Genomic DNA, 26,989 nt, shown 5'->3' with positions numbered 1-26,989 from the left:
CACCTCCCACCTCCTCTCCTCAGACTGCCGCCCCTTGGCCCCGCCCCCTCGTCTTCCCTTCGACCAATCCGCGTAGCGCTCTCCCCGCACTTGACTGTCGCTCCGGCTAATCCGCGCCCCGCTCCGTTCCGCCCCACGCTACCTCATTGGCGGAGCGCGCTCAACCCATGGGCGGGCGCGGTGGGGCGGCTCTGTAGGCGGGAACGGAACAGTCTGTGAGGTGGACGGTGCTGGCTTGCTGCGCCCCCACCCCCCCCGGAAGTGCGCTGCCTCGGTTCGGTGGTGTGGAGCTGTCATGGGTCGGGCGGTGAGTGTGGCCGCCTGTGCCCTCAACCAGTGGGCTCTGGATTTCGAAGGCAACGCCGAGAGGATCCTGCGAAGTGAGCGGGGCCGAGGCGGCGGGTCTGAGTGGGCCGGAGCTCGTGTCCGCTTTGCTGCTTAAACTAATTGTTTTCCAGGTATTAGCATCGCTAAGAGCAAAGGAGCTAGGTACAGGCTCGGTCCAGAACTCGAAATTTGGTAAGGGCCCTGGAATTATTATCTGTAGTGAGTTGTATGCACAGTGTGATGTTTCTTCTCTGGAGAAGTTTTCATCCCATGATTGCAGTGCTGATACAGCCCGAATCTTCTCTTTCTTTTCCTTTTTATGCAGTGGTTATGGCTGTGCAGATCACTACTATGAGTCTGATACGCTCCTGCATTCTTTTCAAGTTCTGGCAAAGCTTTTGGAGTCTCCAGCTACTCAGGATATTATCTGTGATGTGGGAATGTAAGTGTTGAATGTGTAGCTATAGCTAGGATGGAGGGGCAAGCCTTCTGAGAGCATGAGCAGATGCTTCTGGGTTGTCAGGGCTTTGCCCCAATCTTGGAAACACATCTTAAGAATTACTGTATTTCCCACTCTGGTCTCCATCAGAATGATTGTAACATACAAGAGAATTTCTGGAAGACAATCCTTTAGAATCACAGAATTGTAGAATTGCTCAGGTTAGAAAAGGCCTTAAAGATGATTGAGTCCAACCACAACCTAACCATCCTACCCTAACTCTCTGCTAAATCATGTCCCTGAGCACCACATCCAAATGGTTTTTAAATACATCCAGGGATGATGACTCAACCACGTCCCTGGGGAGCCTATTCCAGTGCTTAACAACCCTTTCTGTAAAGAAATTTTTCCTGATATCCAACCTAAACTTACCCTGGTGCAACCTGAGGCCATTTCCCCTCATCCTGTCACCAGTGAGAAGAGACCAACCCTGCTCTCATTGCAATCACCTTTCAGGTATTTGAAGAGAGCAATAAGGTCTCCCCTCAGCCTCCTTTTTCTCAGACTGAGCAGCCCCAGTTCCAGTTCCTTCAGTCTCTCCTCATAGGCCATATTCTCCAAGCCCTTCCTCAGCCTTGCTGCCTTTCTTTGCACCTGCTCCAGCACCTCCGTGTCCTTTCTGTACTGATGTGCCCAAAAATGAACACAGTACTCAAGGAGAGGCCTCACCAGTGCCAAGTACAGGGCAGGATGACTTCCCTAGTCCAGCTCACCACACCATTCCTAGCATAAGCCAGGATGCCATTGGCCTTCTTGGCCACCAGGGCGCAGTGCTGGCCCGTGTTCAGCCAACTGTCCATCAGTACACCAAGGTCCCTTTCCACCAGGCAGCTTTCCAGCTGCTTCTCCCCAAGGCTGTAGGGTTGCCTGAGGTTGCTGTGACCAAAATGCAGGACCTGACACTTGGCCCTATTGAAACTCATGCAGTTTGCCTTGGCCCATCAGTCTATCCAGGTCTGTCTGTAGTCCCTTCCTCCCCTCAGGCAGATCAACACCCCTTCCCAACTTGGTGTCTCCTGCAAACTTATTGAGGATGCACTCAATCCGCTCATCAAGATCATTAATGAAGATGTTAAATAGAAGAAATTTCAGGCTTTTCTTTTTCTGGAAGGTAGAAGAGTGAGATTCCTGATAGCTGGTCCCTTTGAGAGAGTGGAATAAGTATTTCTTGAGATTCTACATTTCTGGGATTCACTCACATGGGTGAGGTTTTGAGTTAGGCCTTGGACTGAGTGCAAAATGAAGGATTCTATAAATTGACTGTCTTTGGGAATTCTACAGCTCATATAGCTTGCTCTAAGTGGCAGACATCTTTACAGGCAGCATACAGGTATGCTAAGATCACTGGAACCATCGTAAGTCAGGTGCCAAGAGCAAGTTGTGATAAACTGTGATTATAAAGCTAACATATGTATGTATGTGTGTGTTGATATTGTGAATAAGCATAAGGCTGCCTTTTCCTGACTTTGAAGTAGCCTGGTAGTACTGGGTAGAGTCAAGCTTTATTAAGCTAGGCCAGCCAATAGCATGGTTGTAGTCTGTGTTTCTCAGGAGTGCCGTGGTCTGGTAGCCAGCCATGGGGTGTATCTGCAACTGAAAAAAGGGCCAGCGAATAAGACTTCTGCAAACTTCAGAAGTTAAAACTTGATACGTTGTTATATTTAATTCCTTCTAGTGATCTAGTGTAGAAGTCTTGTATTATCAGTTCTTGTGTAGTGGAGTAGATTCTGTTCTTTGTTGTTTTTATATTTTCTTTGAACACTTAATCTAATGTGCTTAGCCACTGGTAATTTTTCTCCTTACTTTTGCAGGCCCCTTATGCACAGAAATGTTCGCTACAATTGCCGAGTCATCTTTCTAAATAAGTAAGTAGTTCCTTACACTCTTTTGCAGCACAAAGCAGGAGGATATCCTTTCAGAGGCCTGTTTGGCCTTCAAGCAGGATTCTTCAGTGCCATCTAAAAGACTGGAATTGTTTTCCTGTCTACTTTCCATTATCTCTTTTTCTCTTCTGTTTTTGTATAAACTAAATTTCCACTGCATTCTGAAGGATGCTTTGGAGAGCCTGGAAGCATTCAGTCAGAAACCTTTAACAGGTTGTTTATAGCAGTTATTTACATCACACTAGAAAAAAAAAAAGAGTGACTTGATTTTCATCAGTGTTCTTGTTTTATTCATCTTCACATCAGGTCTTAATTCACCCTTTCTGTTTTATTTTTTGTTTCAAGAAAAATTCTTTTGATTAGACCGAAAATATCATTGGCAAATGCAGGAAACTATAGAGAACTTCGGTGGTTTACCCCATGGAACAAAGCAAGGTAGGCTGGCTACTGTTAAATTGTTTAAAAAGCACAGCTTTTCACTTGCATCTGCAGCAGAAGGAAGGAAATCTCTATTGCAATGTATCAGTGCTGCTATGTAGGTAACAGGGAGACAGAGTCTACAGAGCTGCATAACTACAGTTCAGTTCAGTTGAGCTTATTAAATCTAATCAAACCCTGGACTAATAAGCTTGAAGAAAAAGTGTGGCTAAACATTCTTGTCATGTATAAGTGCCATCACTTCCCTTTTGCATGCTTTCTAACTTGATGCAGTTTGGGATTGGAGGAGCCCGTTATTCTTGTTTATCTTCTTGATTGCTGCATGCTCTCCAGTATTGAGCTGGGAAGCAGTGTGAGATGGGTAAGCTCAGTTAGAATATCATGACTGTGGAGGATTGCTGTCCCGTACCTAACTGCATAGCAAAATATGTTCTTGCTTGATGCACACCTCTGATGCTGCTTGCTCGTTCCTTATTCGTCAAGGAATAGAGTTTCTGGGAGTTCTTTAAATACCAGTCAGTTCTGGATAAGTTCACAGTTACTCATGCAGAAGCACTTCAGAAAGGTAAACTTTTATTGGGTATTTGAAATTTCTGTGTGTTCTTTGTTGGGTCTAGTTAAGAACTAAAAGGGAGCAAGCATGAAAGCTGTGCAGAGGTTATTGTTATTGCAATGCAACCTCTTAACTCTTGGAAGGGTGATGTGATTATTTCTGTTCATTCACCTGAAGCTTTTTTCATGCTTATTTCTCTGTAAAATCGGGATATCTCCCAAAAAGGTTTCTCACTGAAGAAGTCTATTTCAAGCTTTAGCTTTTGCCTGAAGACTTTTTGTTTGGACACCTAACTATTCACTGGAAAATACAGATACAAATAGTAAGAAGCCAGAAATAAGCAACCTGTCACAGTTACAAAAACTTAAACTTTTAAATCTTATTTCCTCACTGTTTACCATGCATTTCTGAAACCTTCCTGGAAAATATGAAGGTGGTCTTTTTTTTTTCTTTTTTTTAATATGGAGTCCTGTGCAACTGACATGCAATTTTTTAATACACCATTGTGATTTTTATGACTATATATTCACAGTTTATAAACCTTCCTTAGGCATGTAGAGGAGTATCTTCTACCAAGGATAATTCAGGAAGTAACAGGACAGGTAAGTTTTTAATGGGTTCTTTCTTTTTAAATTTAGGATTCAGCACTCTAAATGCAGAGCATGTGTGACATAAAGGGGTAGAACACTAACTCCTTATGTCAGTTGTTGCAAATTCAGTGGTTTCAGTGATAGTTGTCAGGCTAATTTAACTTAGCTTGTATTACTAATTAGTAGCAAATCAAGTGACTTTTAAATTTGCCTCAGGTTGCTTCTCCCTGAAACATGAACGTGGTTCGTAGTATTAAGTGGTCTCTCTTTTGTAGAACATTTAACTCAAAAGCAGCTGTCCTGATCTGAAGTGAAGCACTTCACCTGAATAGCACTGCAATTTTAGCATGGAATGTCAGTATAAGTCACATGTTTTCAGTTCAGAATTTTTTTCTGTTTTTTTTTTTACTTAAATTTGGCATAACATAAAGTACTTCATGGTTGGTAGTTTGTAATTTCGCAGAAGTGAGCATTCAGTTCTGTTCTAAGTTTGCAGATAATTTTTTGAATTATATGAAATAGATTCTCCCATTCCATTGAAGTAAGGATGTTCTTGGTTGTTTTTTTTGGTTTTTTTTTCCTCAGGACACTGTTCCTTTTGGGGATGCAGTGCTAGCAACCAAAGATACCTGTCTAGGGACAGAAATATGTGAAGAGCTCTGGGCACCAAACAGGTAAAGGAAAATAAATGGAAAATAAATTGAAATGTTCTTTGGATCTGCCAGAAATAAATGTTTTTGTAAAAATATGCTCAATATTCCTTTATGTAGTGTATCTTTCACAGAGTGCCAGTAAGTTCAAATATAACGAGAAGCAAGAAATGTATCACGGGTAAGATTTCAATAAAGGGGTTCAAATTTCTTGGTGGTGCTTGTTATTATATAAAAAATTCTGTTACCTGCTACGTGCCTTGTTCTGGAATTTCTGCTTGGAGAATGTGGCAGATCTACCAGAAACTGAGGACTGTGTTTACAGTCAAAACATTTCATTTGTTTTCGTCATCTTGAAGAAGTTGGTTAGGTACTATTACAGGCCTGTATGTAGTTCACTAAAAGTGTCAGGGAGTTGTCTTATCTTTTTGGAATTGCATAGATATAAAGGAGAAGCTTGCATTTCTCTTATACCGAATTCAGAGAGCTCAGGTCGTTTTCCCGATGAAGGCTTTGTTCTCATTGATGACCCTTGCCAGGCTACTGTTAAGTATGTTCAAGTGGACGGATTAGTTCTTGAGGAAAGTGAGTAATTACTAATCAGTAGTAGAACAACAAGACTGTAAAACCATTAATCAGCTACGGAAGTGCTAAGTTTAGAGGACAGAAAAGGAGATCTCATTATGATGGAAAATTGTAAGTCCTCCTCGTGTCAGTATCAGTGTTCTTCCTCAAATGAATGAGAAGTGGATTAAGCCATTCTTTCATGATTTTATTTGACATGTAAGCCTAGTTTCTGGGGTATCAATTCTGCCAGTAAGAATAATCTCATGTTACTCCATTTAAAAAATTTGAGAGTACTAGTAGGTCTCATCATTTTCATAGAAAATAGAGCTTTGTTGCAATTGTTAAGTTAGAACTTAGGCTCCTGCATTACTTAGGCTTGCATCACTTTGATATATATCCATTTCTCTATTAGCTTAATCCTTTTGCTTTATACTTTAACCAGCATCATATGATTCATAAAGAATATGCAGAAGAAAACAACTGAAGGTTATTAACAGAAGGGAAGCCCTGGTGCCCTTAAGTAACATTTCTGTTATTACTTGAATAGTTCCTGTTAGAATTTAAAAATCTTCCCAATGACAAAATCCTGTTAAGAATGGTCAGATAGAGGAGAGAAAAAAAAAAAAAAAAAAAGTTGTGTGAAAGCTGTTGTCACTAACATAAGATAAATTAAATGTTCCAGATGCCTTTCCAAATCTTGTAGTTCAAGTAATCAATTTCCTTATAACTGCAATGTGTGTGGCAATTTACAAACAAAGGTACTGTGACGTTTTGTGTGAACTGAGATAGTGATATATCAGTGATATAAGTTGTATATTTGTTAGTGATTCTAAATGGTACCTACAATGCAGAGTGATTGCCAGCTGATTTTTTTTTTTTCTGCCTTGTTCTTTGCCAGCCCTCATATTGAAATGGGACTTGACGGTGTGGAAATTTTCACTAACGCTTCAGGGAGTCACCATGTGTTGAGGAAGGCTCATACCCGTGTGGATTTGGTGAATTCTGCCACAGCAAAGGTACATTTAAGGATGGAGAGGTGGAGAAAAAAAGTGACTTGTTGTGCACTTGTTTTCTCTCCAGAACAATCTCTTCTCCCATGAGCTTGGCGGCTATGGCAGACCTTGTTAGTTTCTGTAGTGGTGGTGGTGTTTTTTTGTGTTTTTTTTTTCTTTGATCCTGGAATTACCTCCTGATTGAATCAGCTGCTATGCTACTGTGCTTTGAGGAGTCCTACTATGTGTAATGCTCTCATGTGAAGCACTGTAATGGTTTTCAGCTCTACGACCCCAAATGCCAGAGGCTGTTAGGACCAGTGATGTTGAATCCACTGCATACAGAAAAGCAACCAGTTTGGAAGGCTGTTAAGCTCTCATTCTGCATAAAGAACAAACTACCAGTGGCTCTGCTTTCTCTGCATTCACCTGAGCTGAAGCAGTCTCCCTCCTCGTGCTTCACGTATTGAAGTTACAACTCATTGCCAGCTTCTGTTTCAGTCTGTGTATGCAGATATTGTTCTGGCACATGAAAGATAATTTTGGATGGTTTTACATTTCCTTAAATTCACAGTTTCTTTTCTGAGCTTCGTTGATGTGGCAATATTTTCTTGGAGAAATAGCAGGAAGGGAAAGTAGATATCAGTATTTAACCTTAGCCATTACCTGTCGTCTTTGTACTTAAATTTTATCTTATTTTTCTATGTTGAAAGCTCTGCTAACTTTAAACAGAAGCCTTTTTATTCCTTGGCTGTCCCCATGTCTGTCAGTGATGAGGACAAAAATTACTGAATGTATGTTACGCTACGACAGGTGTTTATTTTTTGTAGCATAATTTCACAGTCTTTGGTTATATTTAGCACTGTACTCTGATATCCAGCTACAGCTTCTGTCATCATTTCCCTGCTTTCCTCAATCTCTGTATGAACATAGCATTTCAATTTTGAAGCGTAGCCCTCTCCACTTGGGCTTCATGAATGACTCTTCAGCTCATAACAAAAGACACATATCTTCCAACAGCGAGAAGGGGATAGAGCTCATTTTTTTACTACTTTCTTACACTATTATTTGTTTATATAGTGTGTATAGTGTGTAAAATACTTTTTCAAATGAAAAGAGTCTAAGCTCTAAACCTTTCACAACTTAGAGTATGAGAAGGACTCAAACAGAGAAAAAACATTTTATCTTTAACATTATCGGGTACTATAGTCACTGTATCCTGAAAAATTGTTTTTCTGCTTGTTTGTTTTCTTCCCAGAATGGTGGAATATATATTTTGTCTAACCAGAAAGGTTGTGATGGCGATCGTCTGTATTATGATGGTTGTGCCATGATTTCTATGAATGGAGAGACAGTTGCACAAGGATCTCAGTTTTCACTCGATGATGTGGTAATCCATTCAGCCTGTAATTAACTGAAGTTATAGCTGAAGTTAGAAGGGCTACGTTTACACTCAAGACTTTACACAGTATCTAGTGATACTGGGTTCATATCTTAGAGGCAAAAAATATGTTTTTACTGTACTATCCAACTAGTTGAAAAGTTTTTCCTAATTAAATAAGATCTATAGTAGCTGTCCTGCTTTTGCCAGTAGAGAAGAACTGTCACAGTGGAGGAACTAAGAGAATGTTTGTGCACAAAATCACCATGTTTAGTACAGACTGTTAGTTATATTCATGTATTCAAGCAAATAAGTGTGAAGATTGCAGTGTTCTATGGCCTGCGTTGGTAAACAGAGAGTTCTACAGCTAGATCTTTTCTCCAAAAGCTCCTTTCTCAGTAGATACGCTGTTGCAGCTGTGGGCTTCATTTTATGTGCCACGCTGGTCACTTTTCCCTAGCATGCTTCTCGGCTTTCCCTCTAGTTCTGTGCTGCAAGTGATGGTAAACCTATTCTTCAGCCACCTAAGAAGTGCTATCAATTTGTTATTTTTGGAGTATTCTAGTGTGAATTGAGGCAGTTGTGTTTGTGTTGTAGTGTAAGTAATTGAACTGAATCAGAGGTGACTTGTAAAGTGAGTGTAAAGGTCTGTATTGGAAAAAGTCATGTGCGTTTTCCTTCCCCAATGTTTCAGGAGGTGCTAGTTGCCACACTGGACTTGGAAGACGTCCGAAGTTACAGAGCAGAGATTTCATCTCGTAACTTGGCAGTAAGAGTTCTTTACAGACATTGTTCTTAAACTCTACCAAGTTTGAATAGTTACTTCAAAAATATTTGCATGCTTTGATTTCCCTCCCCCCCCCCCCCACTGTATTTTACAGATCTACACTTTTATAGGTATATGTTACATTAAAATTTGTCTTTTCAACCCTTTTCTACTATTGCTTAGGCAAGTAAAGTGAATCCCTTTGCCAGGATAAAAGTGAACTTTGCTCTGTCATGTTCTGATGATCTAACTGTACCTATCTGTGTGCCAATCCAGTGGAGGCATCATAGTCCTGAGGAGGAGATCTGGTAAGTACATTGAATTTGTTGCTTGAAAACAGTTTTTATAAGAATTTAAAACTAATGGAGATGAACACAATATCTCTATTTATATTTAAGAAAGTATCTAATTGGAAGAATTGAAAGTAGGTCTTATCCTATAATCCTCGTAAAATGAGTGTATTATGTGATTTCAGCCTTGGTCCTGCATGTTGGCTCTGGGACTACTTAAGGCGCAGCAAACAGGTAAAAACTGCTTTTTGTTCTTACCATGTACACCTTCTTCTGTGGTATGCAGACAATATAGGTTGCTATCTTGTGCTGCTGCTAATGCAGGGTCACACTGTTAGTCTAAGGTGCAAAGTTATTGGTTGTTCTTTCAGACTTAAAATAGTTAGGGGAAATATTGCTTTTCAGACCTCTTCCTTAGGAGTCATGCTTTCTTTGAAAGCAATAGTCAAACTTAAATAAGGAAGAGGATTTTTTCATGGATGATTCATGTCTATTTACCAGAATGTGTTTCTGAGGTAAAACACGTTTTTCTAATTTTGCATTTTGGAACTTCTTCCTCACTTTGTTTTCTAGGCAGGATTTCTTCTACCTCTTAGTGGTGGAATTGACAGCTCTGCTACAGCTTGCATAGTATATTCTATGTGCCACCAGGTTTGCTTGGCAGTCAAGAATGGAAGTAAGTAGATACGCATGTCTTGCTAACAATGTCTATTAATGGTTGAGAGCATGTTAGTATAAGCTAGGTGCAAGAGTTAATGATGAACTTTTGCCCTATTATTTTAATGGAACCCTTCATATCTCTCCAGAAATTCTAGCAAAAACAAAAGTTCAGCTTTCAAGTTCTTTGAATTGGCTTAATGGCTTACATTTTGGGTTTAGGATTGCTTGTGAAACTGAGACCAGTTTCTTCTACAGTATCTTTCAAAGTATTGGCTGATGTCGTTTTGGGAATTCAGTTCATCATGAGATTTTTTTTTTTCTCCTGTTAAATTCAACACTGTGAAACACGGTTGGGCATGATTTGAGCTCTTAAACCTGGCCTTGAATAGATGGTGTGTATTAAGCTAGTCCCCTGTATGTATGTATGGAATTACGATTTCTGTGGAGCTTCCCTGAGGCACGCAGAACAAAGGGATTTAATATTTCCACATTCAAAATTAGGAGCAAGCTCATTATTTATTTATTTGTTTGTTTGTTTATTTATTTATTTATTTTAGTATGAAAATATTCTAACATGCTTGGAAAGAGAGTTAGATAGTTAGATGAAGTTATCTTGTGAGGGACAATGTAAAACTTAATTGGAATACAAGAAACAAATGAGTTATTTCCATACCCTGGCAGGAAGAGCACAGTGATATCTACTACTGGTTTTTGTTTTTTTTTTTTCCTTTGTTCTCAGATGTAGAGGTGCTGGCTGATGCACGCAGGATTGTGCATGATGAGACCTATGTCCCTGAGGATCCTAGAGAATTTTGCAAGCGTGTCTTTACCACTTGCTATATGGCCAGTGAGAACTCCTCCCAGGACACTCGCAACAGGGCTAAACTTCTGGCTGAGCAAATAGGCAGGTAGAGATTGGAAACTGATAGAAAAATTCTTGTTCTGGCAAAATAAAACAAACAAATAAAAAACCTGCATATAAAACTTTCAAAACCTAAAACAGGGAAAAAAAGGAGAGCAGTGTGTATGTGTGTTCAGTATGAGCATTTCAGATATTATTTAAATGTGTGAATGTGAGGCATGGTGGGAAGCATTTGATTTAAAAAAAAAAAAAAAAAAAAAAAACCAAGCTGGAAACAGACTCTGGAAAATATGAGCCTTTCCTAAAACTTTTCCCACCAGATCTTAATTGGGAGCAGCCTTAAAACATCATTTCATGTTTTCTTATCATTTAATGCTTTTTGTGTAGTCAAGCCTTACCAGCTGAGTCACTTCTGCTTGGATTCTTCTCAGCTATCACATCAACCTGAACATTGATGCGGCTGTGAAAGCTATTGTGGGAATTTTCAGCCTGGTGACAGGTCGAACTCCCTGTTTTTCTGTCTACGGAGGGAGCAGCAGAGAAAATCTGGCACTGCAGAATGTGCAGGTGTGTTTTAAGTAGGCTGAATCAGGTCAGGCCCTTTGTTTGAAGTACTACAAAATGGTACCAGTAGTGCTGGGGCCCTTCCTTTGAATTGCTGTGAAGACCTAAACTCACTGTGGTGTGTTCCTGAGGATTCATGACTTTCCACTAAACGCTGATCTACAGAAGAAATCTCTACTCCTGTGCATCTTGGAGAAAACCAAGATAACTGTTGCTTGTGATTTTTAAAACATCACAGAATGGTCAGGAGGAAACAGTATGTGTCTGGATCTCATCAATAGCATTCATCTGTATGCTGTTTAGAAAAGCATTCCAAAAGAAAGTTGCCAGGTCAGGAAAATGAGCAGTGTAGTATTCTTAGAGATGAGTCATGAGCCCAGTAGGATTGTGGCAGAATAAGACATTGCTAAGATATATAGGCTTTCCTCTGGTGAATATTAGCAGCTTTTCATAGGCCCTGTGTGATGCTTACTCATTACAATTTGTAGACTTCCGTTTCTGAAGGTAGTTTTTGTGGGTTTTGTTCTTTTAAGCCAAGGATTTGATCTTTCTCCCCCTGCTACTATCAGAGCATTCCATAAGCAAATACTGAATCTTGTATCATCTTTTTTGACAGTGGCTTAGCATCACAAGAGTGTGATAGTTTGCATAACGTCATGCACAGCTGGGGCCAGAGGTAGAGACTGAATTTCATGTCTATGTTGAGCAGTGTTATTTCCCTTGGAAAAAGTGAGTTTTAGAGTGGGGACAGAAACAAACAGTTTTAGAGCTCTTGTGTAATAGAAAGTGTTTCTTCTAATACTGTATAGGTGGATATGTTAGGTGGTTTATCTGCATGTTTCATTGTTCATGCATTGCATCCTTATCAGTGCGTGTAGGAGACTGAGAATTGTAATAACTCCCAATTCTACAACTCAGAGTAGAATAAAATTTCCCAATCGTGTGAGTCTATGGCAGTAGCAGATGCTGAGCCTGGCTTACACAGGTGTATGTTTAGCATCCCCTCCTTTGTCTTTCTACAGTAACTGTTGGCCCTCTCACATTTTGTTCTTTATGGGTTTGTTCAGAGAACTGCTAACTTTATATGACTGGGAAAATATATTGCTTCTAAATATTAAGTTTTATTTTGATTTGTAGGCTAGAGTAAGAATGGTCCTTGCCTACCTGTTTGCTCAGCTGACACTTTGGACTCGTGGGATGCCAGGAGGGCTTCTGGTGCTAGGATCAGCCAATGTGGATGAAAGGTTGGTAAAAGCTACGAATCTAAAACCAAGTGAACCAGGAACAAATCAGTGCTGTTCCTTAATGCCCCCAAGTTCCAGAAGAGCATGTACAGAAGAGGGTTTTTTTTATTAAAAAAAAAAAAAAGATAATGATAGCAGTGAAATAGGTTATTTATTACTATTAGAATGGCAAAATTATGTATTTTTCAGAAGCTTAAGATAAAAGTATTCCTGTAGTTTTCCAATAAACTGCAGATATTTCTTTAGCAAGTTTCAGTAGAGCTTGCACACACAGTTCCCAGGCTAGCTTTCCAGTCCATTATTTGTTGTATTTTCAATTACACTATTAGAAATTATGTTGCGAACTTTGAGTTAAAAGATAGATGTTAAAAATCTGGAGTACTGCATTTAGATCTAGCTTTTGGGAGATAAACACTGTGGCACTGATGATCTCAAAAGGTTGGAGGACAGCGTGTATTGATTCTGTGGGAAGTTGGGATTTTCTGTTTTTAATGGGCCAGGACACTATCTTAACTTTTACACTAGATATATTGCTTTAGCTGAGGCAGTTTCACAGTGCTTTCTAGCTGTTCAAAATATCTCCCTCCTGGCAGTACCATGGTGTTAAAATAACTCTGTTTCAGCCAAATGCCTCTTTGTCCCATGTGCTGACAGTGTGCCGTCTGTTCTTGGCTTTATACCACATATATGATCTATCTAATATAAGCTGTTATTGCACTGATGTTACAACCTTGTTATATAAAACTTTTGCTCAGTCTTCGAGGTTACTTGACAAAGTATGATTGTTCAAGTGCTGATATCAATCCCATTGGTGGAATCAGTAAGAGTGATTTGAAGAACTTCATACAATATTGCATTGAAAACTTCCAGCTGACAGCCCTCAGAAAGTGAGTAGTCAAGCAGTTATGCTTGGTGGCTTTATTTGCTTGCTGCATTTTGTGGATTTGTTTGTGTTTGTTTCTTTTCTACTAAGATAACTGAGTTGGAGTAACAGAGTCATAAAATCTTTCAGGCTGGAAAAGACTTTGGATATCATCACGTCCAACCATACACACACCTAACCCTGTTACCCTAACTCTAACAACCCTCTGCTAAATCATGTCCCTGAGCACCACATCCAAATGGTTTTTAAATACATCCAGGGATGATGACTCAACCACGTCCCTGGGGAGCCTATTCCAGTGCTTAACAACCCTTTCTGTAAAGAAATTTTTCCTGATATCCAACCTAAACTTACCCTGGTGCAACCTGAGGCCATTTCCCCTCATCCTGTCACCAGTGAGAAGAGACCAACCCTGCTCTCATTGCAATCACCTTTCAGGTATTTGAAGAGAGCAATAAGGTCTCCCCTCAGCCTCCTTTTTCTCAGACTGAGCAGCCCCAGTTCCAGTTCCTTCAGTCTCTCCTCATAGGCCATATTCTCCAAGCCCTTCCCCAGCCTTGCTGCCCTTCTTTGCACCTGCTCCAGCACCTCCGTGTCCTTTCTGTACTGAGGTGCCCAAAAATGAACACAGTACTCAAGGAGAGGCCTCACCAGTGCCAAGTACAGGGCAGGATGACTTCCCTAGTCCAGCTCACCACACCATTCCTAGCATAAGCCAGGATGCCATTGGCCTTCTTGGCCACCAGGGCGCAGTGCTGGACCGTGTTCAGCCAACTGTCCATCAGTACACCAAGGTTCCTTTCCACCAGGCAGCTTTCCAGCTGCTTCTCCCCAAGGCTGTAGGGTTGCCTGAGGTTGCTGTGACCAAAATGCAGGACCTGACACTTGGCCCTATTGAAACTCATGTAGTTTTTTTTTTTTTTATTGCAAATGTTAAAGAAGTCTTCTGGTAATCCTTTTGTTTCCAAATGATTGTGTGCAATTACACAAGACCAGTCTAAATGGCTGAAGGTTGCAAATGCCAGCAGCCTTAGGAGTGACTGTGTGCAAAAACTTGTGTTAATTCCATTGAGGAAACATTTTGAACAGATTGAATTAAGGAAACGTTTCATGTTTTTGATACAAACATAGCTTTTTTTTAAACCTGGGACAGCTCGCAGGTAACTTTTTTTTTTTTTTGCAGATTATGCCCTCTGAAATTTTTGAGTAAAGCATTTGCTTTTTAATAAACCAGACTGTTTGTACTAATGAGACTGGACAGATTGTTATTTCTTCCTCTTACAGTATCATGGCAGCTCCACCTACTGCAGAGCTAGAGCCCCTAGTGGATGGACAAGTGTCTCAAACTGATGAGGTAATAGGCAGAGACTTAAAAATGCTCTGGTAATCTTTATCCCCACGCTTGCTTTTTGTCCAATTGCTGTTTGCTTTTGTATGTATCTGTGCTTATCACTAAGTGTGTAATAACTGTCTTGAAGCCACTGACAAGGCTTGGTGTCTTGCACCAGCATTACATAAATTGCCAACAGTTTCTAAAACAGCAAATCAAATGTTTGTTGTTTGATTGTTCTGTTTGTTTTGAATGATTTTTTATTTTGGGCACTTAAAAAGATGGCCATTCTGAAATGTTTCCAACATGCAGTTTCAGAGTTACTTAACTCCAGAAGTGCCTGTTGGTGTCTTGCTGTTCTTGAAGTTGGTTGGTGTTTAACCCCTGGCCTCTTCTCCCCATCCCCTGTTTTTTGCTATCTACTTACATAAAAGAGGACTGGTAAGCCTGACAGCTACTTACCAAGGCTGTAGATTATTCACCTGCAGGATACTATAAAACTTTTTTTTTTTTTTTTTTTTTTTTTTTAATAAAGGATTGCTTAATTAAAATTTCAGTTTTCTCCATTAGGAATTATTGTACTGACATATACTATATCTAAACTCCCAGAAGGGCAAATAAACAGATTTTTCTCTGGAAAGACATGCATGCTTTCACTAGCCAAATAAAACATATTCCTTTAAGGTTCTGAAATCTCATATTTCAGAGATCCCAATTCTTTTCTTCCACTTGTAATACTAATTGTCTGTTTCTCTTTGAGCACTGAGAATTTCATTTTGGTGTATCTTTGATTAAACTGGGTTATTGTAATTGCTCATAAAACTACGAATTGTAATTTAAATAGTTTTTTTTTTCTGTGACTTTGTGTGATTTCAGGCAGATATGGGGATGACGTATGCAGAGCTCTCAATCTATGGTAAATTAAGGAAGATTGCAAAGGCTGGACCATACAGTATGTTCTGTAAGCTGATTAATTTGTGGAAGGAAATTTGCACACCGAGGGAGGTAATGCACAAAATTAAATCCTGTGATGTCTTTCCCAAAATAAACTCTTTAAAGGATGGTCAAATGAAGTTCCTTTCATTTGAAAGAGATGGTTTAATTATTCTCCCATAGTTAGAGATATTGTACAGTTGTAACTGAATACGCTGGTAAAGCTTGTATTGCTCTCTTAAATTAATGTGGTTTGTTATATATGTTAGAAATGGTTAGAACAGTAATTGGGGAACTGAAAACAGTTGCTACAGAACTGTAACTTCAGGAGAAAATTATTCCTGAAATGTGTATGGCCAACTGCCCCTGAAGTTTTTGGATTATGTATTCTGGAAATCTTTCCTTTTTTGGCATAAAGGAGAACGTTCAGTTGGTCATCTGAATCTCAGAGGCCAGTGCTTACTGTTAGATTTCCTGCAGGGCACTTCTCTGTTGGTCAATGTTAGGCACAGAGACAGGGTGGTCTGAAAATAGTCTGAAATGCCTCTACCTGAAGGAATCATCCACAGTGATTTGTAGTGGTAGGTAACTTACATACGTGCTAGTGGTGGAAAGTGGGTGTGTAAAAGCTGGAATACAGTCTTTAAGATGCTGTTCTCACTGACAATTGTAAATTTTAAGGAAGTTTGGCTGACTGAAAGTTATATTCTTCATACACCAGGTGGCATCAAAGGTTAAGCACTTCTTCAGGATGTATTCCTTGAATAGGCATAAAATGACCACCCTCACTCCTTCCTACCATGCCGAAAACTACAGCCCAGATGACAACCGATTTGACCTGAGGCCTTTCCTTTATAACACCACCTGGTCCTGGCAATTTAGGTGTATAGATAACCAGGTAAACATTCTCTGCTTCTCAGTTTTTATTTAAAACTGTCTCAATGGGGTAAGCTCAATTCCTGTGAATCTCCCCTTACAGTGTTTTTTGCACTTCAGCTGCTTTTGAGAACATATCTATACATATAATAAAATGCTAATTGCCTTGTCTGTGAAATGCAAGGCATTAGTGTTTCCTCACCCTGATTATATTACAATTAAGTACTAGTGCTTCCTCACCCTGAAACCCAGAGTAAAAGCTACCGTGTGCAGCATTTTTGTTTTGTAGGTCTGCATTTTTTTTTAAGTTTTGAACTCTTTCTCACTGAAGATCAAGAGGGAGTTGTGTAAAATATTTTTATAAGATCTGAAACAAAATGCAATTTAATGCTTACAAGAAATGTGATTAAGATCTTGTAATGATCTAGGATATTGTTAAACTTTAACTCAATTTTGTATGTAGTAACATTTTTGCAGGCAAGAGCATTAGCCATTGCAATTAGCTGCTGCAAATTACAAGTCAAGCTTGGGAAATAATCTGTTATTTGGGCAGCAGTAACTTGAAGTGATAATTGTTTATGATGGATAGCCTTCTGCAAGGCTCGAAAATAATGATTCACAGTAATGAGTCAAGTTTGCCCTAATGAAGAAAGGGAATGTTGTCAGTTTCTATTTATTGTACATATTCAGTTAATCACTCTAGGATTACTGGTAATTGAATCCTGCACTTAAGGGTGTTTTGTTTTTTTTGGTTTTTTTGTTTTTTTGTATAGTAACAGGACTGTGAAAATACAGCATAAACTCTAAATGATATTGTGCTGCCAAAAAGCACCTTTACTTTGGTAATCAGTGCTGAGTTTTCTTGTATGAGAATGATGCTACCTCATGCCCATTTGTGAAAGAAAATCGGTTTGATTGTTAACAGAAGGGAAATCTGTTGGATTTGTGGAAAACAGTTTTCCATTTATAATGTTTTATACATACGTATATCAAGTTGATTCAGTCATCCACCCTTTCAAAGTGCAGAATTCTTTCTATATATGTTGTAGAAGAACAGTGGTAAGACAAGGAGGATGTGAAGTGCTTGCAGGGAATTATCAGACTTGCCCTTGGAGTCCTAATGCCATTAAACTCTACATAGCTGAGCATTCCACCTGGGTGAGGGAAACTTGAGCAGTTTGGAATAATAACCCTTGGAGCTGCAGTGTCACTATCTGCAGCTTCTGGTTTTGAATTGTGGCTGGCATAAGGATGTATGGCCAGAGCAAGTAATTTAACAGGTTCTAGTAGCCAGAACGTTAATTGCTGTTTTAATAGCTGGTATCATTTGACTGAACAGCTACTTAACTCAGAAGAAGTTTGGCGTGACCATCTCCAAGGATGAGTTACCTGCAATCCGTTTCCTGTTTTTTCCAGTGCTCACTGGTCATATCACAATAATAGGCACATTTGGTGAAACAAAAATGTCTGCCAAGCTGAGTGTCTGTGTGACCATGTGTACAATTAATGAATATACCAATGTTATGGTATAGCAGTGTACTGTTAATGAATATGCAGGCGTTATGGTACAACAGAAAGCTTGCCTATGATGTTATGACACCAAAGCAGAAAACAGCAATGATAGGTACACTCACCCTATCCTGGGCTTGCGTGGGAAACTCTGGTGGAACAGATCTCCAGAAGAGATCCTTCCCTACTGGTGGTCAGCTCTGAAATGGATCTAGGAGAGATGGAGCCAGGCTGCACCCCTCCCTGCAGCACAGATGAATTGCCTTCACCTGTGCTCCCAGGGCTGACTCAGTGCTCGCATCAGGTGATCAATCAGAGGTTCAGGCCGTGATTCAGCAGTCCCCGTACACCATGTCATGACCAATAACAGATGTTGAGGGCAGAAAATATGAATCATCTATTTACAGTATGATTTTCCTACCTTTATATTGTGGGAACATAAAACTGGACTTTCCAGAGACAAAGATACCATCCTGAGCCATCATGTTGTTGCTGTTGGGCTACCTTCCCTGAGTTTGTGCATTTATATTATTAATCATAACAGTAAATGAACTAAATGTAAAGTAACTCAATTTCTTAAGTGTTAAGAAGAGTGAAGGTCGGTCTTATTAAGGTGTGAGAAGCATTTCCCTGTGTTTATTTTCTCTTTTCCTTGTTCTTGTTATGGGCAGGGTTCTGGCTACTGGCCTAATTTCATCTGATGTTTGTCATTGAAAAGGGTGGTCTTACTTTCCTTTCTGTTTCTCCTGAGATGGCTTTGGTGCTTACTCCTTGTCAGCCAAATTAAGTCACCAAGCTGCCACAAAAATAGGAATGGATGGGAGCATGCAGCTGGGGGCAGCTGAGAAGATGGGCAGGAAGAAAGTTTGAATTTCTCTTTTTACTGCAGCTAACAGAGCCTGCTCACATCTGTTGTCCCCCAGAGCGCATCTCACTGTCGGTTTCTGATAAATCTGGGCTCTGTGTTGATTGGAGGTGAAAATCAGAAAGTACCAGAGATGTTAAATGCGCCTTAATTTTACTACTGTATCTTTCTTTTTATCTTGCAGGTGTCCCATCTAGAAAAAAAGGAAGGAATATCTGTAGCTGAAGATACGGACTGATTTGCTGTCTTGTTTAATACTGGTAATTTGTCAAACAGCATTCAAATCTGGAGTGTGCTGTGATGATGAGAGACAACCCAAACAATTGTTGGAATGATCACTGTGAGTGATATTTACAGTCAAGCTCTTTTTTACACCTTTTTGATTTGTCTCTGGTTTGTTCCCAATACACTTCCGCCCTAGTCTAGCTAAGGAATCATTCATTAAGGATTTTCATCAGCTACTTCAATTAATTGCCTTTAATTGAAAATATTTGGATAAGCTCATCGAACATAAAAGCAGGGGAGTCTCGTGAAAGTGTATGTGTGTATGAATACTGATTGGTTCTGGTTGTTTGGAAGTTATTTTTGAGTAATATGCAACTGAAAGAATAAAACTGAAAACAGGTCTGGCACGTGCTGTTGATGGAGGGGAAAACTATTTTCCTTGGCAATAAACTTCTCATTTTGTAATGGTAATTTACTCTGCTCTCATCTTGTGCGGCTGTTGTGTGTCTAGCTTTAGCTGTGTAACCAGTCCGGCATTTCTCTTTCTTACTGAAGCTGTCGGAGAAAAAAGGAAATATTTCGTTTCTTTCAAGTGAACGCAGCTGGTTGCCGTGGTGACGAGCGCCTTCCGCCGGAAGTGACGTCGGAGGTGGGATAAGCTGTCAGCTGGACCGGAAGTGTCAGCGCGATGGCGGAGGTGGAAGCGGCGGGGGCCGGGACCGAGACTGGAGGCAGCTCCGACTCTGGGAACGCAACGGGGAGCGGGAGCGGGTGGCGGCGGCCCCACGGTCCGCTCCAGCGGTATTATGGACCGTCTGCGGCCGAAGCGGCAGAGACAGACCCGGACCCTGCTGATATCAACGGGCCCCACTTCGACCCGGAAGTTTTTCTCACGAAGGTGACCTTTGACCCCACCGCGACCCTCGCTTCCCTTGGAGGACCCTTTCACCCCCTCCGAGGTGTTCGTGTAGGCCTCCTTACAGACACTCATAGGCGTTCCTGGAGGGAACTCCTTGCATACAATTCCAGAGATGTCACATCTGTGTTCAGGACCCCATTGGGGTCTCAGAAGGGCTCTGTGATATCGCCTGTGGAAACCTTTGGAGAAGATCCTGTTGCTCACTGATACAGATTCTTATGGAAACTCCTCCAGTAGGTCACCATTGGGTCCCTGAAAGACCCTCAGACCACTCAAAGGACCCTGTTGGGGGTTATTTGGGCATCCTGTAGACCTCCTTCCTCCAGAGAAACTGCTTGGGATCTTATAGATCCCTTTATAAGGGTGGTATTGTGGTTAACGGGGACTTCTGGATTTCCAGCAGGACCCTGAGCTTCCATTGGAAGCTCGTTTGCAAATTCCATTGGGAGAGGTGGAGTCAAAGGCACGCTTAGGGGCTTGAATGGCAGTCAGGAGTTCCCCAGGTGGTACTTAGGGCTATAGAGGAACAGCTGGAGGGCCCTAGGAGCCAAGTAGAAGTGGAAAGGAGCACTAGAGGATCCCAGAAGCACATGCAGGGGCTTGGCTGAAGGGATTGAGTATTCCAGGAAGGCTGTTGGAGGTTGTGGGCGGGCCAACAGGGTGCAGCAAGACCGGGGCAAAATTGTACTACTATTGTTGTTCCTCCAGGTGCGCAGTGAGTGTCGCCTGGGGGAGTTGTTGTCCCGTGAAGCTACGCTGGGGCGGGAGATCCGTGCTCTCGACAGTGACATGCAAACACTGCTCTATGAGAACTACAACAAGTTCATTTCTGCCACAGGTGAGTACCTGGTAGGGACCCAGGCATCTTGAGAAGAACAGATGGCTCCCAGGAGTACAAGATACCTATGTGTCTTGTTTCTTCTCTCCAGACACTATCCGAAAGATGAAGGTTGACTTCCGGCGCATGGAGGCAGAGATGGATGATTTGGCCTCCAACATGGCAGCCATCAGTGCCTCCAGTGCCCGTGTCAGTGCTGCACTGCAGGACCGGCACCGCCGCGGTGCTCAGCTGGCTGGTATGTGGAGGGAGAGATCCCGAGAGGGCAGATCTGGGTGTGTGGAGTGTCAGATCTTGAAGGTGGGGAACTCTGCAAGGGCGGGTCTTGGGGTTTTGTAGTGCTAGATGAAGATCTTAAGGTTAGAGGAATGTAGGAGTCAGATCTGGGGGGTTGGAGGCTCAGATCTGGAAGTTGAGATCAGGTCTGGAGGTTAAGGGGAAAGATTTTGAGATGTGGAGGTTGGAGTTGGATCTTGGGCTTGAGGAAATTAATCATGGAGTTGAAGGAACTTAAGGGGTAGACTGAGGAAGGCTGGGATGGTCAGATGGAGCCAGTTTGGGGGGTGATGACAGGTCTTTAGAGATACAAATAACAGGGCATTAGAGAACCTTAACGTGCATGTTTAATCAGGGGGGAGGCAGATAATGGTGAGTGGGGAAGATCTGGGAATTATGGATGCAGCAAGGGTAGATGTGGTTATTAGGTAGGTGGTTTGGGGTGGAACTGTCCTCAGCAGACAACTCAGAGCTGCATAATGAAAGGAGATCCCAGAGCCCACACAAACATGCTGTCTTCTTTTTCCATGAGGGTGTTGGGTACCAAGGGGCAGACCTGAAGGTTAGGGGAATCCCAGCAGGCAGGTCAAGCTCTTGGTCCCACCCTGTCATTAGCCTCTCCGATGCTCACCCCACCCCAATGGCTGGCCCCAGCCCTAACTGCACTCCTAACACCGTCCCGTCCCGTCCCCTTCCCCCCCCCCTTTCCCCCCCAGGGGTGCAGGCGCTGCTGAGGAAGCTGCAATCCCTCGTGGAGGTGCCAGGGCGGCTACGACGGTGGGCAACACCAGGAGCTGATCCTGCACGGGCCCTGCACTGCTACGCCCGTGCCCGTGCTGTGCTGCGCCACTACCGCCACCTGCCTTCCTTCCGTGCCATTGAGGATGAGAGCCACGCCATCATGGCTGAGCTGGCCCAGCGCCTCCGTGCACACCTCCGGTATGTTCACTGTGGAACCGACTGACAACAGCTCCAGGAAATGTTGTGGGTGTTGTTTTGTTTTTTTTAATGTGTTCACTCTGGAACCTACTGATGACAGCTCTGGGAAATAGATGTTCTTGGGGATATTCACTCTGGAAGCTAAAAATTCCAGGAACCATACATGTTGCAGAATATTCATGGAATACAGGGCTAATTCTGAAGAGTACTGAGAACTTTTTTTCAAAATTATGGTGTATGTATTTTTTTCTCATGTGTTTGTGGTATAGAGCTAACTCAGGAAACTCCCTAACAGTCACAGTTTCTTTTTTACTACTATTCTAGTTATTGTGAATACTGGAATAATGATTTTAATTACTATTACCGCTGTTAGCTCTGGAATATACTGATGATATTAAGTAATTTTTTCTTCTTTGCTGTTCAGTAATTATTGTTAACCCTGAAGCCTACTGATGACCTTGATTGCTTTTCCTTCTTTCTTGCTGTGCCACCATTAACCCTGAAACCTCCTACCACTCCCAGCTAACCCCTTCATCCCTTCCCTCCCTCCAGGGATGACACCTTGGACCCGAAGGAACTCACTGAGTGTGTGGAGATGCTGCTGCAGCTGGAGGAACCACCCGAGGAGCTGTGCGAGGAGTTCCTGAGCCAGGCTGGTGCCCGCCTTGAGGCTGAGCTGGCGGTGCTGGAGGCTGAGCTGCCCCCATCTGACCCCTCTGGCACTGCTTCCACACCACCTCCCGCTACCGACATCCTTGACTTTGTTGACCGTGGCAGCTCAGCCTTTGTGAGCAACCTGTGCCTCCTTGCAGCTTCATACCGCAGCCTCTTTGAGGGGCACCCTGGGGCTGGGGATGGCCGCCTGGAGGCCTTTGCCTCCACCCTCACCACCCGCTACTTCGAGCTGCTGGAGCGACGCCTGGCCCTGGAGCGAGGTCTGGGCGACACGTCACTGTTGGTGCGGGCGCTCGACCGTTTCCATCGCCGCCTCCGTGCTCTCCTGGAGCTGCTGCCCGCAGCCGGGGCTGAAGCAGGTGCTGCACTGGTGGCCCGAGCAGCGCGTGAACGGGTGGCCCGCTACCTGCGGGCACTGCAGACCTTCTTTCTGGGGTGCCTGGGTGATGTGCGCCAGGCGCTGGCTGCACCCCGACCTCCTGGTAAGGATGGCCCTGGACTGCCTGACCTCTTGGCCACGCTCTCTTCCTCCGTTCTTGGTCAGCTCAAGGCCGTCCTGGCCTATGTGCAGCTCTTCACTGCCAGGGATGTTGCATTTGCCAGCCTGCCCTACTTCAAGGTGAGCTTGGGGGCAGTGAGAGGGTCACAGGGATGATTTGGGGGTGGTTAGGGGATTGCATGGGGCAGGTTCTGCGTTGCAGAGGGCAGATTTGGCTTCATTGGAGCTTTTCAAAGGTCAATGGGGCTTGTACAGGATGGATTTGAGGTTGCAGGGTTCATACTGGGGGACAGTAGGGAAGTGTGTGAGGAACTGTTAGGAACTATGGTGGAGAGCTCCATTGAGCTCCGAAAGTATTTTTGAGAATGCAGGGGAGCTTTTTGATGGTCCCAGGGTGGTATTTTTGGGGCAGAACCCTCCAGTTTTGGTCACAGTCATGTCTGCACAGTGACATGAGTGTGATGTCAGTGCCCAGAAGCAGTTCTGTGGGGTGCAGATGAAGCTTTTAATGGTGCTGTAACAGCTTTTTGGGGTGTCAATGTGGTATTTTTGGAGTGTAACCCTCCCATTTTTGGTCACAGGGGGAGTTCTGTGTCGAGGCAGTGCGTGAAGGGCTGGTGGTGGCCTTCGTGCGCTGGCTCTGCCGTACTGCTCGGGGCTTTGCTGACAGCCCAGCTGAGCGAGGTGCCCCTGCAGCACCCCCAGCACTCCTGCTGCTCCTTGCCCGTCTCTGCCTTGACTACGAAGCCACTACCATCAGCTACATCCTCACTCTTACTGATGAGCAGTTCCCTCCAGAGGTAAGCCGCTCCAACTGCCCCCGTTGGCCCAGAATGGCTAAGAGGGGATCCTGACTGTTCCCAGATGTGACAATTTGGCCCTGAGTTCCTAGGTGTCCCAGTGTCTGTCCATGACTTCGTAGTGTTGAAAAGGCATAGAGACCTTTCTTCTAATTGAGTGTGATCTGGGGACTCCAAAATGTTCTCAAGGGGATCCTCCATGTGCCCACTATGTCTCCGTCTCCATCCAGAATGTGGTCCCTCCTCCGCACATGGATGTGGAAGTGTCCCCAGGGTGTCCCAAGGGGCAGCACAGAATGTTCCCAGGAGGCAGTGGGGAAATGCCTATCCCCAAGTCCCTCCAAATGCTCCAAGGACATGAAGACAGCAGTGACACAGCAGCATATTCAGCAGCCTGGAGAGCATCCTTTGTACTTCCAGGACACAGGGCCAGCAGTGACGCCAGGGCCAGCGCTGTGTGCCGAGGCACGGGGAGTGGCGCAGCGGCTGCTTGACCACTACGTACAGGTCCAGGGAGCTGCGGTGGCACAGATGCTGCGGAAGAGCGTGGAGACACGGGACTGGCTGGGCACCGTCGAGCCCCGCAATGTCCGTGCTGTCATGAAGCGTGTGGTCGAGGACATCACTGCCATCGATGTCCAGGTCAGGGCAACACTGAGTCCCTGGGGAGTCTCCCTTGGTGTCCCTAAATCTGGTGTCCCCAGAATGTCCCAGATGTTCCTGGGAGGGTTTTCAAGTTTCAGAGGGTCCCTGGTGGGGAGAGGCTGACATCCCTGGAAGGTGTAGAGAGGATCCCTGTGGTCCCAATAAGATTCTTAATGATTTTAAGGGGACCCAGAGGGGTTTGGAAGGATCCCAGGGGGACTAGGAGGTTTCAGAGGGTTTTAAGGGATCCTGGTTGGTTTTGGGAACCTCAAGATATTTTGGGTGGATTTGGAAGATAGTGATGTGATGCTACAGGTGGGGCAGCTCCTTGAGGAAGGAGTGCGGCGGGCGCAGAGCAGTGACTCTAGCCGACGTGCCTTCTCTGTGTACAGCAGCTCACGGGCACCGGGACGCTATGCCCCCAGCTACACTCCCAGGTCAGCTCTGTGCCCCAGGCCACCTCTTGGTCACTGCCTGGTTACCCCGGGTCACACCTTTGTCCCCATGTCCATGACCATCTCCATGTCTTCCCAACTGTCTTAACATCTCCAAATATTTCAACTTTCCCCTACTGTCTCCATGTCCCTGTTGTCATCTTCACATCCCTATCTCGATATCCATCCTCTTTCGCTGGCTGGCCCTGCATCCCCAAACAGTCCAAATATCCCTTGTTTATTCCCAACTTCCCCAACTGTTTCCATCTTCCCTTCTGTTCTTATGTCCCCAGGCAGTCCTAGTGTCCCCTGATGATCCCCAAGTGCCCCATGTCTATGTCCTGTGGCTGTCTCCATGTTCCCTGACTGTCCCCACATCCGGTGTCCATTCTCATGTTCTACTGACTGTTTTTGTGCACCCAAACTGTCCTTGTAGCCCATCTGTCTTGGTATCCCCTGACAGTCTTTGTGTTCTCTGTCTCTTAGTCTCCTTCCCTTGTTCCCTGACAATCCCTGCATTTCCTGTTTTTCTGCACGTATCTTCCCCTTGCCCTCCGACTGTCTCTGCATCCTTGATCGTGCTGTTGTCACCATCCTCAGCGCCCCCATGGACACCCACCTGCTCAGCAACATCCAGAAGCTCTTCTCCGAACGCATTGACATCTTCAGCCCTGTTGAGTTCAACAAGGTGAGGCATGGAAACAAGCCAGTGTCCCCAAGGGCAGCTCTTGACACCACATCCCAAAGGCCCCAAAGCTGTCTGCCTTCCTACCTGTCACATGCCCCTGGTGTCCCTGTGTCTCAAGTTCTGGGTTTCCCCAGAGCAGGACAAGCATGTCTGGACTTCAGGGAGGTCCCTGGGATGTGCACCAGGATGAGGGAGTCCCCATGCCCCTGTTGGTGAGACTGGTCCACCCCCAACAGCCCAACTGAGGGCATCCCTGACCTCCCATGTGACACGTCCCATGTGTCAGAACTCAGGACGTCCCTGGGGGCTGATGACCAGGATGAGGATTGTCCCTTAATTCTTCTCATCCCCAAGTAGCTGTGGCGCAAGGCCTCCCTGTGTTGGGCATCCCCTAATGCCACTTGTTCCCATGTCCCAGGTGTCAGTGCTGACAGGGATCATCAAGATCAGCCTGAAGACACTGCTGGAGTGCGTGCGGCTGCGAACTCTGGGGCGCTTTGGGCTGCAGCAGGTGCAGGTGGATGGCCACTACCTACAGCTCTACCTCTGGCGCTTTGCTGCTGATGAGCGTGTGGTGCAGGGGCTGTTGGATGAGGTGGCTGCCAGTGCTGCCCACCGCTGCCTTGACCCTGTCCCTATGGAGCACAGCGTCGTTGAGCTCATCTGTGAGCGTGGGTAGGACCTGAGGGCACCTGAGGACATGGGTAGATGCACAGGTGAGGGGGAACAGGAGCCATCTGTGTGACCTCGTGTATTTAAGGACACCCCATGTATTCCCACACATGACACATACAGACATATCATGCCCTCGCACCTGTAAGGTCACCCCGTGTTCCCCCCAGCCCCAATAACACCCCACAGTCTCTCCCCACCCCAGTGATGCCAACCCCATGTCCCCCCCTCATCCCCAATGACGTGCCACTTCATTCCACTTCTTTGGTGACATCTCCCCCTACACGTGGGACATGCTGCATGCAGCCCATGTGTCACAGTTGAGAACAGTAAATAAAATGCATGCAAGCTAAGCCTCGTCCCTGTGCCTGAATGCCTGGGGGTGAGAACATGTGGGCCCTAGGGGTTGGGTTTCTCTGGATGAGGGGAGCACTTGAACACCTGAGTTCCTGCTAGGTAGCAGGGGGACCCAGCCCCTCATGTGAGCACCCAGTGCCTCGTGTAAACATCCATTTCTTCCTGGCAAACTTGTACAAGCACCCCCTGTGCACCATTGCACCCTGCACAGAAGTTACCACTAGCAACAAAACATATCTTTTAGTGACACAAGGTTGAAAATGTGATAAGTGAAAATCAAGGTAAGAGAATGTTTTGTAAAGCTCTTAGTTGTGGTTGCTGCTTTGTGACCCAGCTTTAGCAGTTGAAGGTCTGACATTT

General features: G+C 44.0%; 2 protein-coding genes across 4 annotated transcripts; both read left to right on the top strand.

Annotated features, from left to right (window-relative positions):
- Positions 1-249: 249 nt before the first annotated feature.
- NADSYN1 (NAD synthetase 1) lies at positions 250-19,358 on the top strand. 3 transcript variants are annotated; one of them, XM_052693272.1, is made up of 21 exons: positions 250-380; positions 459-519; positions 653-769; positions 2,638-2,691; positions 3,055-3,144; positions 4,251-4,302; positions 4,876-4,964; positions 6,406-6,523; positions 7,758-7,889; positions 8,575-8,649; positions 8,830-8,954; positions 9,122-9,170; positions 9,510-9,612; positions 10,336-10,504; positions 10,890-11,025; positions 12,160-12,266; positions 13,022-13,153; positions 14,434-14,503; positions 15,356-15,484; positions 16,134-16,310; positions 18,847-19,358. In XM_052693272.1, the coding sequence occupies exons 1-21, from the start codon at positions 296-298 to the stop codon at positions 18,898-18,900; spliced, it is 2,124 nt and encodes a 707-aa protein (XP_052549232.1). In that variant the 5' UTR covers positions 250-295; the 3' UTR covers positions 18,901-19,358. The 3 variants fall into 3 exon arrangements, with proteins under 3 accessions (XP_052549232.1, XP_052549233.1, XP_052549234.1); XM_052693273.1 differs by lacking the exon at positions 15,356-15,484; XM_052693274.1 differs by lacking the exons at positions 250-380; positions 459-519; positions 653-769 and adding an exon at positions 435-458.
- On the top strand, positions 18,907-26,625 carry VPS51 (VPS51 subunit of GARP complex). Its single transcript, XM_052693271.1, has 11 exons — positions 18,907-19,002; positions 19,481-19,785; positions 20,515-20,644; positions 20,736-20,882; positions 21,637-21,859; positions 22,412-23,153; positions 23,615-23,833; positions 24,254-24,475; positions 24,794-24,915; positions 25,513-25,600; positions 26,019-26,625. Exons 2-11 carry the CDS (start codon positions 19,576-19,578, stop codon positions 26,277-26,279), a joined length of 2,364 nt encoding a protein of 787 aa, XP_052549231.1. The 5' UTR covers positions 18,907-19,002; positions 19,481-19,575; the 3' UTR covers positions 26,280-26,625.
- Positions 26,626-26,989: the final 364 nt, after the last annotated feature.

The sequence above is a fragment of the Tympanuchus pallidicinctus genome, unplaced genomic scaffold (assembly GCF_026119805.1).
Source record: "Tympanuchus pallidicinctus isolate F22 unplaced genomic scaffold, pur_lepc_1.0 scaffold3, whole genome shotgun sequence".
NCBI classification, from domain to species: Eukaryota; Metazoa; Chordata; class Aves; order Galliformes; family Phasianidae; genus Tympanuchus; species Tympanuchus pallidicinctus.
The sequence above is the reverse complement of the archived record's forward strand: the minus strand, read 5'-3'. Positions and strand labels throughout refer to the sequence as shown.

Excerpts from the sequence above, each read along its gene's own strand:
- NADSYN1 (XM_052693272.1), top strand. The coding sequence starts at position 296 with ATGGGTCGGGCGGTGAGTGTGGCCGCCTGTGCCCTCAACCAGTGGGCT. Across the intron at positions 6,524-7,757 it reads TGAATTCTGCCACAGCAAAG|AATGGTGGAATATATATTTT; the intron begins GTACATTTAAGG and ends TTTTCTTCCCAG. Across the intron at positions 15,485-16,133 it reads AAATTTGCACACCGAGGGAG|GTGGCATCAAAGGTTAAGCA; the intron begins GTAATGCACAAA and ends TTCATACACCAG.
- VPS51 (XM_052693271.1), top strand. The coding sequence starts at position 19,576 with ATGGCGGAGGTGGAAGCGGCGGGGGCCGGGACCGAGACTGGAGGCAGC. Across the intron at positions 20,645-20,735 it reads CAAGTTCATTTCTGCCACAG|ACACTATCCGAAAGATGAAG; the intron begins GTGAGTACCTGG and ends TCTTCTCTCCAG. Across the intron at positions 23,834-24,253 it reads ATGAGCAGTTCCCTCCAGAG|GACACAGGGCCAGCAGTGAC; the intron begins GTAAGCCGCTCC and ends TTGTACTTCCAG.